Genomic DNA, 14,924 nt, shown 5'->3' on the forward strand with positions numbered 1-14,924 from the left:
AGAAAAACCTGCCCTTATTAACATTCAGTGTGCCTGTAGTATCCATCACACAGGGGTAGATCCAGACCCTTTTCTTGGGAGGGGGGCAAAACTTGGACATTTTATGAACATGTTCATGTAACCTTGAATGGCCTTGGCCTCCGAGGGGTGAGGTTGCATATTGGGGTGGTTTAGATGCTTTAGTAAGGAAGGGAAATGAGATAGACCCCCTCCCCCCAAAATTGCTCTTGATTTCTTATAAGAGATTTTTTTCTGGCTGGGGGGATGACAGTCCCCATTGTGGGCCATCCATCTGCCCTTAGCAATACAATATCAGACTTCCACGGTGCACAGTACACGTCTGTAAATCATTGTTGGATGAAAATACACGTAGTTACTCAGTCTTCATCTGCACGTTTACATACTGTCATATTGAAAAGGCAAACTGACATCCACAAAGAAGAACAAAGAGACTTTAATTGGAAAACTTAACGTACCAGTTCAACTATTTATGACGCACATGTATGCATACATGTGCACATTTGTCTTCTTATCTGTTTTCAAGAATTTTACATGTATATCCTATTAGCAATGATGCTTTGGTTTCAAAGTTCTGATAATGCTTGGATCATTACAGAATGTCAACCACCCACATTAATTTATTGGTATATGCATATATTTTACTGAGATTCCGGAAAAGGGCCTATTTGAATCACCAAAACAGAGTCTTGTATACATGTATTAATTGCTAATAAGAATTGTATTATTTAATTGATACTAAGAATTGTAAAATTTGAAAAGTTTGAATGTTACAGCAGACAAATATTCTATTTTATACAGAGCCTCCAGGTTGACAATTGGGCTAGGATAAATCACGCAAGGAAAATTTCTATCACTCATGATCAATAATACCAAAGACTGCCATTACATTTCAGCACAGCAAACAGAAATATTCTACCTGTACATGTATATCTAGTTATTTATATAGTGTGTTCAGGATGCCCTCTAATAAAAATCTTTTAAGTCAACTTTAGAGATAACAAATCAAAACTAAAATGAAACTGACACTAGTGGTCCCAGAACTTGAAAGTGACCTCCAATATTAAGAAAAATCAGAACAGTTTTCATAAGATTCACATAAATATTCGTCCAGTGATAGACCATACTGCGAAACATATTGCTACATGTACATGTATGCGGGAAAAAGTTGTTCACACTACTACTGTGCATGAATCTGTCTTTTATGTCCCAGAGTTGAGCCAAATGAAACAGCTTGCTTTTACAGACCTGCTTAACAAAGCCCAGCTGATGAGCAACATGGAGTGTTCATTTGTGCTGGCTCATGGTAACCTGCTGCTACATATGACTTGGACCGGCCAGCCAACCCCCATAAGCTTGGTGGTTGAGTGGTTAAGACGTCTGCACTAGTAAGCAGGAGGTTGTGGGTTTGAGTCCAACCTGAGTAAGCATGTGAATTTTCTTTGCAAGCTCTCAGACAAGCACTAAGTACATGTACACAGGATGTGTGAATAAATACATGTATATATGTCGGGTTAGGGCCAAACCTATAATTAAAAATGAACATTTTTATTATTAATTTTAATAAGCAAACACTTTCCATGTTTCGAACCTTATATCTATAACTGCTCTACACAGTGAAAAAAATTTCACTTCAACAGTGAAACTGAGCCTGGTTACTTAATGTACACATATTTACAAGACAATTAAGAAAACCTGGTTTGTATATGGTGGGAATCGCAAAGTGTTACTTGTCAAGGGAGGGCGCCCTGTACTCCTGCAACTCCTCGTTGTGGCGCTTCTTGCTGAGTAGTTTCAGGGTCATCGTGTCCATTCCGTCCTCCTCCAAGCCTGGTCCACCTATCTCAACGTTGTAATTGTTGGCCTGAATTTGAAAAAATTCCATAATGCAACTTTAAACAGTGGAATAATCACAGTGTGGTCAGAAATTCTCCACCATGGGATCAACTGAACAAGATCGGCGATTGGAATAGAAGTTTACTAGGAACAGTGGCACGTGATTTCATGCAGAGGCTGTCAACTGGATTTTGTGAAAGCTCACAACATTTGTCAGGTGTTGGACAGACTTGTTTTCCCTGGTGCGAGCTGTTGTGGAAAGACTTTCTTTTGCATCTGAAGTTATAAAACTTTGGACCTCACTGTGGGCACTTGCAGTGGGTCATGCGTGTGGTACTTGCAATAACAAGGTACAAAACTTGCATATAACACAAACAACTGATTTTCATCTGCCACTTCCTTGTACTCATAATGGGTACCCATAATGGCATCACCGGCTGTAACATTGCCAGGAACTCAACGGGTACCCATACCAGAACAAATTTGTTTATCTGGGTGGGGGATTACGTCAAACTTGTTTTTTGGGAAGCCAAGAAATTGGAATTTTTTCCATGTAACCTTATAGGGTTTTTCTGAGGAGTGAGGCAGCATTTTGGGCCTTTTTACAAAAAAATTATTTTTGGCTCATTTTCTGAGGAGGAATATCCCTACCAGCCCCCTTAGATCTGCCCTTGAATGGGTATAAACACTCTATCAAGGTTGATCGGTTTTGTGCAGCATAAAGCCATAGAATCATTTCCCCATTTTGCCCATCCTTAAAGCCATGGAAAATCTGAATTTGGAAGCAGTCGTTTTGTTTGTAACAGAAAACTCAAAGCCCAGCCTGATATTGATCAAGTGCTTGTTATGGCATTACCAGCTGTAACGTTGCCAGGAACAGCCTGCTGATGTCATGGGCTTGGCGGTCTTCCATCAGCTTGCTGAAGGGGACAGCCCGCTTGCCTGTCTTCTCCTTGTGTTCAACTGCCTCCAGTTTGTCTAGGACGATGGTGCCGTACTCGTGGATGTCGAAGAACCCATACCTCTCCTAAAAAAAGTGATTTGAGTGATGATTTCTGCTGAGCTATTAGCATGAAAAGTGCCGGGACAGTTCTTTTCAGATTATTTGGCTGAAAAATGGTGGAATTGGGTAAAATACGTAAGTCACGATCAACTCCCTGGTTTCGGGGCCTTCAATCTGAGGGTAGAGTTGATCAAATTACGGTTGGAAAAATGGTCCTAAGTACCCAAGATAGTAGAGGGATATCATGTGAGAAATGGCTGCTTGTAGACCAAGGAACTATTGCTCTTCAGGTAGTGGGCTTGTTTTGTGTAGATCATTATAAATGTAACTGGTCAACCCACCAAATATTGAAAAGAAAGAGGGGAAGATTACGGACAAGACAATAATTTTTATTTGAGATATCCCAGTGATTTCGGCATATAAACTTTAATGACTTTACAGTTTTAATACAATGGTCTTGGATCAGTACTTAAATTAGGTATATTGGACCCTGTTCGTGCTAAGCAATTACATTCTAGGCTGAGCAATCAAAGGCCCTTGCATGAGCTTACCTCTCTATGGAGGATTGGGTTGATTCTCTCCTCCCAGGCCTGCACCCTTCTGCCTAGCTCTGTCACCTGGGTGTACTGTTGGGCACTGATCATGTACGCCTCCTGTCAACATCAAAAGCAAATGGAAACTGAGCTCCTCATCAATGTATTAAAGGTGTGGGTCGGTGACTTGCAGATTGATATTTGCAAGTCCTGGTCTCTTTCTGCAGGGTTTTCCTCAGACATAACTGATTCTGATCATCCCTTCCTGACTTCAGCAAAATACTGATCCATTGAGCCTCTGCTCCATTGAGCTTTGACCATTCACAGCCGTGATTTGTGGCCGACATGGGTTGCAAAAGCATCTCACACGCGTGCATGTGTGTATGATGCACACGGCTAGAACATATGGTGTGGCAGTTAAGTGCCCACATGCACAGTTGGCGGTGGTCACACTGGGTCGGTCTAATTGTGGAATTCAGGAACTGGCATCTCTATGCATCTTAAGCCATCGATGAAACCTGTGCACACTGTTTTTCGACTATGAAAAAGTGCTCCAGAAGGCAGACACATTATTGACAACATGATAAACATATACTGTCTTCAACCTACCACATGTTTGCGGACAAGTTCTTCATAGCTGGTGATTATCTCCTGTGAGCTTGGGATTTCACCTCCTGAAGGAACAATTAAATCAATAAAAGTTAAAAATGGAAAGAATACTGCAGGAAACAATGACAATTACAAAAGCAGGTAAAAAAAGGAACTTATGATTAAGAAAAAATGTCGATAGAGTGACATGAAAAAAATCCCCATTTAAAAAAAAATCAGTAATATTGAAAACAAATGTTTTTTCTACAAGAGCTTTTTTTCTCATTCATCTTTGTGTGCCTCTTCAAGAGTGAACTTCTCTTAGGCAAAGACTTGCCTGATCTATTGACAGCACCCACATCGTCCACCATCCCATCCAATCCACCTCTCCCATTGTAATTGTCGTCATCACCATCATCACCCATCTCTGCCCCTCCACAGTCCTCCAGTCCAGACTCTGCCCCTCCTAGGGGCTCCTCGGGGGCGTGGTTAAAATCATCCTCCTCCGCCTCCCACTCGGCTAGTTCCTGAAACCTGCCTTCCTTGGCCTAATAGTTGGGACAAAGTAAAAAAATACATCAATAAAATAAAAAAAATTACCAAAAAAAAAGGCTGCCTCCCTTGTCAAACTGCATAAAGCAAGTCAGAAGTCATTGGATCTAATTTTGAAGCAACATTTCTGATACCCCCACATGATGTCAAATGAATTCACAATAGCAGAAACTACTCAATCCATAGATCTTTAAAAAAAAAACAAGTACTGGTCAGATATACGACGGTAGAAACTCCTTGAGGCTTATTTAAGCTAGTAACCTGCTAACCCTCCCTTTGATCTGCTAGCAGATTTGGAGTTTCTGCATTAAAGCCTATTCTAAACCCGACTTTCTGGAATTTTTGCTGGAAAGCTTGCTGTTTCATTCAAAATATTCTAGTGCCGGGAACCAATGGCACATTGGGTGCACCAGTGATCTTCCAAGGAGCCTCAGCCCCAGGCCCAGACAGAACCAGACCATGTCCAAAGCAGGCTTCTAGAACTACAATTACATGAGTTCTCTGTATACGAATGACGTGACCACAAATCTGCAACCTGCTCAATAGCCTGGCTTTGTGCATAAGATCCAGATGCCGCTTATTATAGTGGCTGGTTTCTAACCTTCCTCCATCCAACAAACCCTCCCAAAACCTACGGAAATTTCAGGGTTAGGGTGAAAGCCACGCCCGATTGTAACTTTATTTTGCTCCCTCACCAGAATCTCCTTTTCCTTCCTCCGAGCAGCCTGTTGCCGCTTGAACTCGGTGTAGTACACGTTGTCGAATTCCGGAAACAGCGGCCTCTTCAGGGCATTGTTAGGAAACTTGGAAGCATGGGAGTAGTCTGGTTATGTGTGAACAAAAGTAATTGATTAATTAGAGCAGAAAAATGAAATAAACAGCAAAAGAAAGACCAGAGGAAAAGTACAGAAGACAACAGTTGTGGGCTTCAGGCACGCAACAGGGAACTATTAAAGAGCAACTTATAAAATTCCTGACTGCACAAGATTTTGTGCAGTTTTAAAATTTTTAACGGCATGAAGGAGAAATGAAAAACAAGTAGAATAACTGATCTGAGGAAAAACTGCATGCCCGGGCCTTGTCTCTTGCCACAGTCGGAAGCCAGATGAAATTCATGCAACTTACAGGCTTTGGTGATAAACTGAGAGATTGGTGTCAGATCTTTTGTTGGTGGCTTCTCTGGAGAACCTTTCCTTTTCCTCTTCTTGCGGCTGGCTCCCAACAGGGCAGCCGGTATCTTGAAAGGCTTGCCTGCCCGAAAACAACATGAGGGGCCGGGGAAGAATGCCATGTGAATTTCTTTCTCCACACTCTAATTTCAGAAGTTGCATTCGTGTGTGAGGGGAAGTATTTGTGAATACCTGTGGGGTGATCCATCTCATATAAGCACTGTCAACTCATCAGTCCCTGTACTGCCCAAAACTGGCTTGCGTAATACTCTATATACGTATGCACGCCCACAAAATTCCACAGAAATCCCTGTTGTTTCAAGGATTCATTGGGGGATAAACAGAATGTAACAAAAGTGCAATGCAAGCAATGAAAGAGAGGGAACAGAGGTGCAACTCAGATCGTAGAGAGTATGAGGAGGTAAGCAGCAAATGTAATAAAAGTAAAGGTTTTTTGCAAGCAGAGTTTCACTTGTATTTACGATACATTTCCATGCAAAAAAGACGTGTCAAACTCTCTTGCACTGTATGAGGTTGTCCACCCCAGCAGTTAGCTGGTACCACTCATCCTCCGGGCCTTGTTGCACTTTGTTTAATGCCCAGCACTGTCCATTTGAAGTGTGTCTCTGACCTTTTTTGAAAGGCTTCTCTGGGAGGGACTTTGCCTTGTGGGGATCCAGTGTTGCCCAAGGGTCGACGGTCGGAGGGGCCAGAGGCTTGGGCTGGATGCGTAAGGGCCTCAGCTCCCGTCGTGCTTTCATCTGTCCCACAAATGAAATAGGAAACAGCATGTACCTTGATTTACACAATCTACTTGGGAAGTTGTGTTTATTCCAGCTTCTCGTCGGAAGTCAACCTCAAGATCAGGGTGTGCAACACACTGACTTTGTGATCCCTGGTCTACAAATAGGGTACGTGCCGATTTCACAGCTTCTGACTATGGCACTGGGAGTCAACTAAACCCTTACATAATTTTTGTACAGTGTCTAGCAGCTGCAAGATTACACTGACTTGGGGTGAAGACAAGGAAAGTGGTACTTGTATTCCTGGGCAAGAACCTTTACCACAATTGCTTCACTCCATCCACAAGTACAGGCATGAGTATCTAAAAAGGTACAAGAGACTTCATGGCTTGAATATGAAATCCTAGTAACAGGAAAACCTTTGTAACATTTAGTCTGTTCATACAGTGCCACAAAATTTAAATTCTACAATTTCTAAAAAAGCTAAACAGAGGGCAAAGTGTGACATTTCTCTTCTATACAACAACTTCATGTGATACACGTAAGTAATGACTTCGGGAAAAAAAAACCCTGAACTGACCTGGTTCTGTCCTGGCTTAATTGGCTCGGTGAACGATTCTTCAGGGGGATCAGCCATGTCAACATCATCTACTGAACGGTAGGATAAACAAAAGAGACAAAGTAGGAAAAAACAGAACACATATTTCCCTGTGCAATATGAACGCACCACATCTGATACGGCAGCTGACCCATGTATCGTGTAATTTTCATCAGGCCTACTCACGATGCTCCAATATGAAATAATAGCTGGCTGAAATATTGATCAATTTCAGAGGTTGTCTATTCATCTCGACAATGTACACGTATGTAGCAAAAGGAAAAACAAATAGCCTGACTTACAGCTCATGTTGGCATCTTGCTGAAATGGAGGCTCATCAGTATTATCAACTACGGGCTCTTTGGCAACCTCTGGAAATCCCTTCAAATCATTTGCGTTCTTGTCTCCTGAAAGAAAACCCCAATTAAACCAACATTCCAAGTTTTGTTTGATTTCTTCCTTCAGAAATAGTTCCTTATTTTGACCTCCCCCCTACAAATACCTATCTTTGTCCAAGCATAACGTAACACGCTGGCTTGTGCAGAAGGACTAAGGTTCACAGATACATGAAAGCCAAACTGATGAATTTTTCAGGACTGAAATGTGACAAATTCCATGACATTTAACGCTGTTTTGCAAAGAAAAGCTGTTAGTGTTATGGACTGGAAGACTGCTACAGCTTGTATGGTTTCAACACACCATGAACTGATGCACTGTGTCTAGATCAGTGAATATGATAATTTTTAGTACGGTGAATATACAGGTACCCGGTAGGTCATTTCACAGGGTGACCAACTATTTCCACTGCTGTCAAGATTTAACCTTCTAATCCAACCGACCTGGCTGTGGTCCAGGCATTGGCGTTGACATGGGGTGCCTCATCAGGGAGGCCTCCAGCAGGGACATGTGAGACATGTCCAGTAGCAGCGTTCCTGAGGCGTGGATGACCGATGTCATCAGGCGGAAGTCGGCCATCTTGCCCAGGATCTCGCCCTTGGCACTGGAAACACAACGATATGTGATTGGTTAAGAATGTTCACAGGAGGCGGGAGAGCCAATGTGAATGCCTATACGTGACTTTCTATTTTGTTAATTTGCAAACGTTGAAAACATTTCAATTACAGCAAATGTTGCCTTGAATACTTCGTGATATAACATTCATGTTAACTTTTGCTTTCGTGCCATGTTTAAACTGGTCGTCTTTAAATCAGTTGACAATGGTAGACTGCTAAAATTGAATCAAGATGCTTTCCAGCGACAAGACTCTCTGGGCATTTGGTATGCAAGTAAAGGCATCCATGTTCAGTTTAGCTACTAAGTTTTTAATCCCATCAAATGGAGAGTTTCATTGTTTTGCCATTTAGAAGTTCTAACTGCGGTGCATGTGTAAGCATTTTGTCACTATGTATGATAAAGAGAATTTCCAGTCTGCATTCAAATTTTGCAAGAGCCAATCGTAGGCATCTGCAGCAGACATCAGCGGAACAACTCCAAAGGGTTCACCATGACACAAAAGTGCGGTTTATGAGTATCTACAATGTATGGCCGTGTCCAAAATGGGCCTATAGGCTGCCAGTGCGTCGCTGCTATTCCCAACAGAGCGGCAGCTTAGAACAGATTTGGATGTAGCCTACTACTCACGCTGTTGGCAATGTTGGATTTCCCACTTTGTTATGCAAATTATATGCAAAATCCAAAACATCAGAAAGTTGAACATCCTGAAATTCATCTCAAGCTTAAGTTCTGATCCCAAGACACACAAAAACACACCTGGTGAGGCCTTGGACAACAGCCCATAGAGTAACACACATTGCTGGAATATAAATGCCATCAAGAAATTAAATCAACATGAGGAGTGGACAGAAATCTTACTCTTTAAGGGGCACGTCTTCTCCCAAACCATTCACCTTGAGCAGAGACAAGGGAGTTCTGGGAATGACCTTCACCAGCTGCATTGGCAAATGAACAAGTTAATTTTCAAATTGAACAAATATTCGAAGGCTTTCTGGACAACTTCTTGTGGCAATTTTTATATCCATTTCCACTGTAAATTACACCAAATTGAGAAAGGACAACATTAAGTTAATTACAAACATTTCATCTGGTGTTGCATAGAACAATTTAGGAATACGTGTGCTCCACATTCATGCAATGGTAACAATAATGCCATTTAGTGACAGATGGAATGCTCCATTCCCACCACTGCACTTGTATACATTATTTGTGTAATGAAGTTATATTTTGGTGTTAAGTGGTCACATGCACAACATGATTGACAAGTCGTGGGCTGGATCCCCCAACTGCCTGACAAAACCTCAACAAGCACATCATCTATGTACACCAGTTTGTCAAGCGTACTTACGTTATCGTTTAGGTCCACTTCTTTCAAGTCGATATTCTTTGCGATTTGAATATCGTCCAGTGACAGGAACTGTTTCATCAAGCAGAAAATTATCATGAGAGAAGACAAATAAAATGACTACGGAATAAATTGGGGCCTTGTGAAGCTTGTGAAGGGTAAATGCTCGTTAGAAGGAATCCGACAAAAAATGTTATTTTGTCAAGTATTAGTGAAATTTATGAGGTCACATTTTCAATGTCTTCTGTTGCTTACCTCCTCTGCATTCTTTTGGTATGCAAATGACACATCTTTGTCGTGTCCCTCTTCGTCAACAGACGAAGGCTGTTGTAGCTTCCTGAGACAGAGAGCAAAGGACAATTCTCGTGATGCACTTGTCAACACGTGTATGTCAAACAGCTGACACCAACTTCATTTGCATGTTTTTTTTTAAGTAACTCGGAACCTTCCCGAACCTTTCTGGAGTTTGTACTATGAAAAGTACATGTTTGTAGAGGATCAATTTCCCTCACAAACTAGTGGCTGGGCTGTACTCTCCTCTATCCTGAAAAATCTCAAACGAGCTGGAAGAATTCAGGTTGAGAGAGTCCAATGAAACAAATTTCAAACAAACACATGCTTTGCATAAATAACATGTTCCCACATCTGGACATCTCTCTTCATTCTAGTCTTTGTAAATTAACCATTTCTGCCTTAGCGAGCCATTAAAATTTCTGGGGGTACTGCAAAGCCCTCCTCAATAGACCAATCCAGTAAGCCCGCCCACTGCACACATGGGCACATTTCTTCTCTAATGTCATACTACGTGTTCCAGCCATGTGCATCATATGCACGTGCACGCATGTTGGATTTTGTGCACGAATGATGGACACAAATCACGGCTGTAACTGGGCAGAAAACAGTAGTGTGGGGGTTAAAGGATCGGTCTATTTGTACCAGCATTTGGCCGGCTGTCTCAGGCTGTCTGAATTGACTAGCTGTGGCTAGGGTTAACACACACATCTATGGTCTGTAGCCACAGCCACTAGCTTCCACAGACATGTTACTTTCAGCTGTAGCCAACACTTTTGCTCACACCCTGAAGTTCCTTGTATCCCTGCTGGCCCCAAAGTGTTTCTCATCCTCTGTTCATGTGCTTACTTCTTACTGGCAAGAAGATCTAGCGTCTGGTATACCAAGGCGTACAGGTACTCTACTTTCTTGCTGTATATGCAGGCAGACCCTTGGATCAGCAGGGCTGCCTCGGCAAAGTTCATTGAAGTGGAGCCCCCATCAAATGAGATCCGAATTTCTTCAATCTAAGGTAAGAAAAAATTGACACTTAACGACAAAGTGAGTAAAGACTTGATAGTAAGTTTCCTTAGTAAATGTCTTCGCCACACTAGAGTGATCAATTAGGCACCACCCCATTTTTCTGACCAATCATATTTGTGATTTATGTCTGACATACATGCACAAGAGTCTGACATGCGTGCACGCACCCTACGATGCGCGCCCCACTGGAACATGTTATGTGTCATTGGAAAAGAACACATGCTAAGTGCCCACATGTGCATCAGGTGGGGCTTACTGTGAGCAAACCATGGTTGCAGATTTTGAATGATAGCACAGTCCTCAAGATGGCTGAGTAATATCACATGGGCCAACTTATCCAAACTTTTGGACTCACAGTACCGGTAGCTCATTTGTAATGCAAGAAATCAGACTGACTGGCACGTCAAGCAGCCCAATACCCTTGAAAACTGCATCAGATCCAGTCTCTACTTCCACATATTCTCTCCATAGTCATGCCAACAGTCTACTGAACGGTTATTCTTCCCAGAAAGTTGGAAATGTACCAGCTTGGTCCAGGGCTTCAGATTGAACTGTTTGGCTTCACTTTTGGGTGGAACATGTTGAAAGAAAGTCTTATAATTAAACCGAGGCCTCAGACTCGGCTTATGAAATATTGAGGACCTTCGCTTTGCCTTGTGAACATTTTGGAGAATTTTGTTAGCCACACAGTAACTGAAGTTGACCTAACTTTGTTTCCGCTCGTTCTTTTTCCACTCTTTGAGGTCCCAGTCTGATAAGACAGCATACCTCTGTGAGATAGTCCTCCAGCTGAGAGGCAATGTCCACCTCCCAATTCTTAGTCAGGTCCCGGATTGGTTGCAGCAGGTGCATGAACCGGGTTTCCGTGTCCCCCTGGGTCATCTTGCTTCACAAATCTGGTGTTAGGAAACCAGACTTAAATTAAATAAGAAAATAAGCCAACAACTCTTGAACTTGGATTGTATTGTAACTATTGTCAACAAACCGTCATCAACATCACAAAGTAGTACTCATCCATAGATGTGTGCGGCACTTCAGCGTGTTTCACAGAAATGTGTTATTTTCCTTTTCATGAAGTAGCACTCGTTGCCGTGCAATACGTGCTCTGTGAATTGTTATTTTCAGGAATTGACCTTTTCCTTAATTTAACCAGTTAAAACGAGTTTTAAGAGCATCTTGTAGTTAGTCACATACTGTATTTACGGGTGAATCAAATCATTTTAGACCTTTCAAAGCATTTTTATCCATGCTATATTGACAAAACAGACGAGTGCTACTTCATGAAAATGAAAATCATTCAATGCATCAGTACCAAGTGCGCGCGCACAGTTGAGCGCTACTTTGTGAAACCGAAATTGCTGTAAACACGTTTTTCACAAAGTAGCACGCAAGTACAGTTGAGTGCTACTTCCTGGTGTTGGTGACAATTTACACATAAATACAAGTTCTGCAAAATTATACTATCGGACCATTTGTGCCAGCGATTGTAGGTCAGCTCACCCCCTGGCCGACTCGCCCCTTACCAGCTTGCCCCTACCAACTCGCCCCCTGACCAAGTCGCCCCCTGGCCAACTCGCCCCCTAGCCAACTCGCCCCTGACCCACTCGCCTCCTGACTGACTCGCTCCCTGGCCAACTCACTCCCCTAAGTTTGCCAAGCACGTATGGCCGGCCCATTCACCATTTAACAAAAACACAATCAGTCAGAGATGGAATCTGTGAATGCTGCTCGTAAAAATAGGTTCTGGGGTTCGTAGCAGGCACTCAAAGTTGAGAATTATGAAAGTTAAACTTTTTAAAGCTTGCTGGATGTTTACTTTCTGTGGAATTTGGGGTAAACTTTTCTTTTAGATATTGATAAAACTAATTCAGTATCATTGTGTGTATGGGCCATCTGCCCAGCTGCGTCCCTTCTGCGGACCTCAGTCACATACCCAAATATTGATGGGATGGGGAGTTCGAAGTTGTTAAACCTGAGGTTATGTCTGATGTACAAATAACCTAATCAGACAGTGGACGTGGGAAGCGCTAAGATTTTTGAATAAATAAGTGATAAGTGGTGATGTCCAAATATCCATCACCGTCTGTGAGTTGTTCTTGTTGCGTCGTTGGTTTGAACCATTCAGTTTTTTTTTTACACAATGGGCAAGCCATACTTGCTTGACGTTCCTAGGGGGCGAGTTGGTAAGGGGCGAGTCGATCAAGGGACGAGTTGACCTGACAGCGTGCCAGCGACACCCAGTGTCATGACTATTTCTTATGAAGAGCACATATTGTCATGAACAGCCGACGCTTATTTCTTTTAGATAGGCAAGCCAGCATTGAACTGATATCATTTTATTACATTCACTGGCTGGCATAGCGAACACCAACATCCTTTCCCTATTACAGGCATAATCCTACCCCAGAACTGTGGGGTCCCACATCCCTCCCGCTCCCACGAAGGGAGCGGGGTGAACGTCAGACCAAAAAGTTCTGGGGGTAGGAGTGTGGGGTCCCACATCCGCCCCGCTCCCTTCGTGGGAGTGGGGCGGACGTCTGACCGTACAGTTCTGGGGGTAGGCCTGATGCATGAGGTAGCCTAGCTGGGGATGGAGTAATGTCTAAATCACTGGCATGACTGGGCTCAATTGCAGAATACTCCATCACCTCGCATGATCAACCTCAGCCAGTTACAGGTCAAGGAATTTTCATCTCGTACCCACCATGCCCACGAGTTATTCAAGGCATACCAGGGTCCGCAGGGATCATTTTTTGGAGTGGCGGGGTTTTCTGCTATTGCTTCAGACTATCAAACTTGAAAGTCGAATTGATGACACAGTTGGTAGTTTCACAAAACTGAGTGATTGGGTTCGATGATCACAGTACACAGCGCCCTCTCACTCATTATAGGCCTAGCCTAGCCTACTACACCGCGGTCATGGAGGTGAACAAATCGCCACTCACTGCATGATCTGGGATTTCACTCCGTTCTGGAGCACGTAAAAGAGGTGTTCGATTGCTACATTAAAATAAACATTTACCTCTGATCATCTATTCAGACAGGACCAGAATGAGTAATTACTTGTCCTTGAAAAGGGCCGATCAGACGCATTCTCAACTACGCAACTTCGTCAAGTAGTGTGGTCCATTTTGTTTTGGAACTCCCGCGCCATGAAGTCTTCCGTAATGTTTGTTACATGCGAGTTCATTGGTCATTGTCTGATGAAATTCACGTCAATATCCAATAGCATAACAGTATGGGCTATCACAAAGTTTTTCCCAGATTAGAATTATATCACTCCGCAAACCCTCATTTCATCGAAAATATCTCTTTAAAAAGCCCATTGTCAAACTATTAAGAACAGAAAACTATAATTTTCAATTTAAGAATCTGTACAGAAAGATTTTTTGAATTTTTTTTTTAAATGTGTTTTCGCTCCAAATGTGGATATTTTCGGCTTGTAAAAATGACGCGGATGATGAGGCCATTTTGTCTGTCGTGTTCCAACGGGCGCGGGACCGTCAACGCAAAATGCACGGGCCGCACTACTACTACACAGTGGTTTAAAATCGTACCTGACCCGGACATCAGAGAATACAGTCGAAATACTTCGACATACATTTATAATAACAATTACAAAGGTATTTGGAAGTTATTTAGAGTCTGCCGGGTACTCAAGTTAGACGAAGGAAGGTGTTTCTGAGACGCGATATGGAAAAAGCTCGCCAAAATCGTCCGTCGTGAGTAAACGACAGCGCCCTCTGTTGACAAGGTTTTCTGAAGAAATGTCTCTCGCGCGCCACAATTTGCTTCGTGGATGTTTCACGCATTACAAACGGATAGTCACGTTATTTGATATCAAAAGTGGCAAAATGTGTTTCATCACAAAATAAGGAAAAATCGTTGCAAAACAAGAACAAAACATACTTTTGTGTTCTCTGAGCTGTTCTTACAGAAGTGTAAGTTTATTGCTGTATCTTGCTCTCTGTTTCGCTGAGTGGTCTCTAAATGAAATAATAGGGTCATTCCACGAAGTTGAGACACGCCTTGTGACAGTGTCCCTTGTTACATAAACAACCCTTACAGCCTGTTATTTTTACATTACCACAGAGTTAACTCATATTACTATGCAAGGATAAAGCACAACCTGCAAGAACCTTGCAAAATTTATATCAATGTCAATTTCGAATCCACATGCTGGAAAAATATGTTTAAGGTTGCGGATGTAA

At 42.4% G+C, this 14,924-nt stretch overlaps 1 protein-coding gene across 3 annotated transcripts; it reads right to left on the reverse strand.

Moving 5' to 3' along the window:
* Positions 1 to 473: 473 nt before the first annotated feature.
* Positions 474 to 13,894, reverse strand: ncaph2 (non-SMC condensin II complex subunit H2). 3 transcript variants are annotated; one of them, XM_022233595.2, is made up of 17 exons: positions 13,736 to 13,894; positions 11,482 to 11,609; positions 10,540 to 10,697; positions 9,655 to 9,736; positions 9,403 to 9,471; positions 8,913 to 8,989; positions 7,880 to 8,040; positions 7,343 to 7,447; positions 7,023 to 7,090; positions 6,331 to 6,460; positions 5,656 to 5,781; positions 5,226 to 5,353; positions 4,316 to 4,526; positions 4,000 to 4,064; positions 3,409 to 3,510; positions 2,711 to 2,881; positions 474 to 1,882 (listed from the first exon to the last, which is right to left on the reverse strand). In XM_022233595.2, the coding sequence occupies exons 2-17, from the start codon at positions 11,593 to 11,595 to the stop codon at positions 1,745 to 1,747; spliced, it is 1,905 nt and encodes a 634-aa protein (XP_022089287.2). In that variant the 5' UTR covers positions 11,596 to 11,609; positions 13,736 to 13,894; the 3' UTR covers positions 474 to 1,744. The 3 variants fall into 3 exon arrangements, with proteins under 3 accessions (XP_022089287.2, XP_022089285.2, XP_022089286.2); XM_022233593.2 differs by having other exon boundaries at positions 7,023 to 7,093; XM_022233594.2 differs by lacking the exon at positions 13,736 to 13,894 and adding an exon at positions 13,418 to 13,574 and having other exon boundaries at positions 7,023 to 7,093.
* Positions 13,895 to 14,924: the final 1,030 nt, after the last annotated feature.

The sequence above is a fragment of the Acanthaster planci genome, linkage group LG20 (assembly GCF_054643075.1).
Source record: "Acanthaster planci isolate LZ-2023a linkage group LG20, COTS_SCS, whole genome shotgun sequence".
In the NCBI taxonomy this organism is placed as follows: Eukaryota; Metazoa; Echinodermata; class Asteroidea; order Valvatida; family Acanthasteridae; genus Acanthaster; species Acanthaster planci.

Bases quoted from the DNA above. Each gene is read 5' to 3' on its own strand.
- ncaph2 (XM_022233593.2), bottom strand. From the start codon at position 11,595: ATGACCCAGGGGGACACGGAAACCCGGTTCATGCACCTGCTGCAACCA. The intron at 7,448-7,879 runs GTCGGTTGGATT...GTTTTCTTTCAG, and splicing joins AATGCCTGGACCACAGCCAG to GAGACAAGAACGCAAATGAT. The intron at 5,354-5,655 runs GTAAGTTGCATG...ACACATAACCAG, and splicing joins TCAGTTTATCACCAAAGCCT to ACTACTCCCATGCTTCCAAG.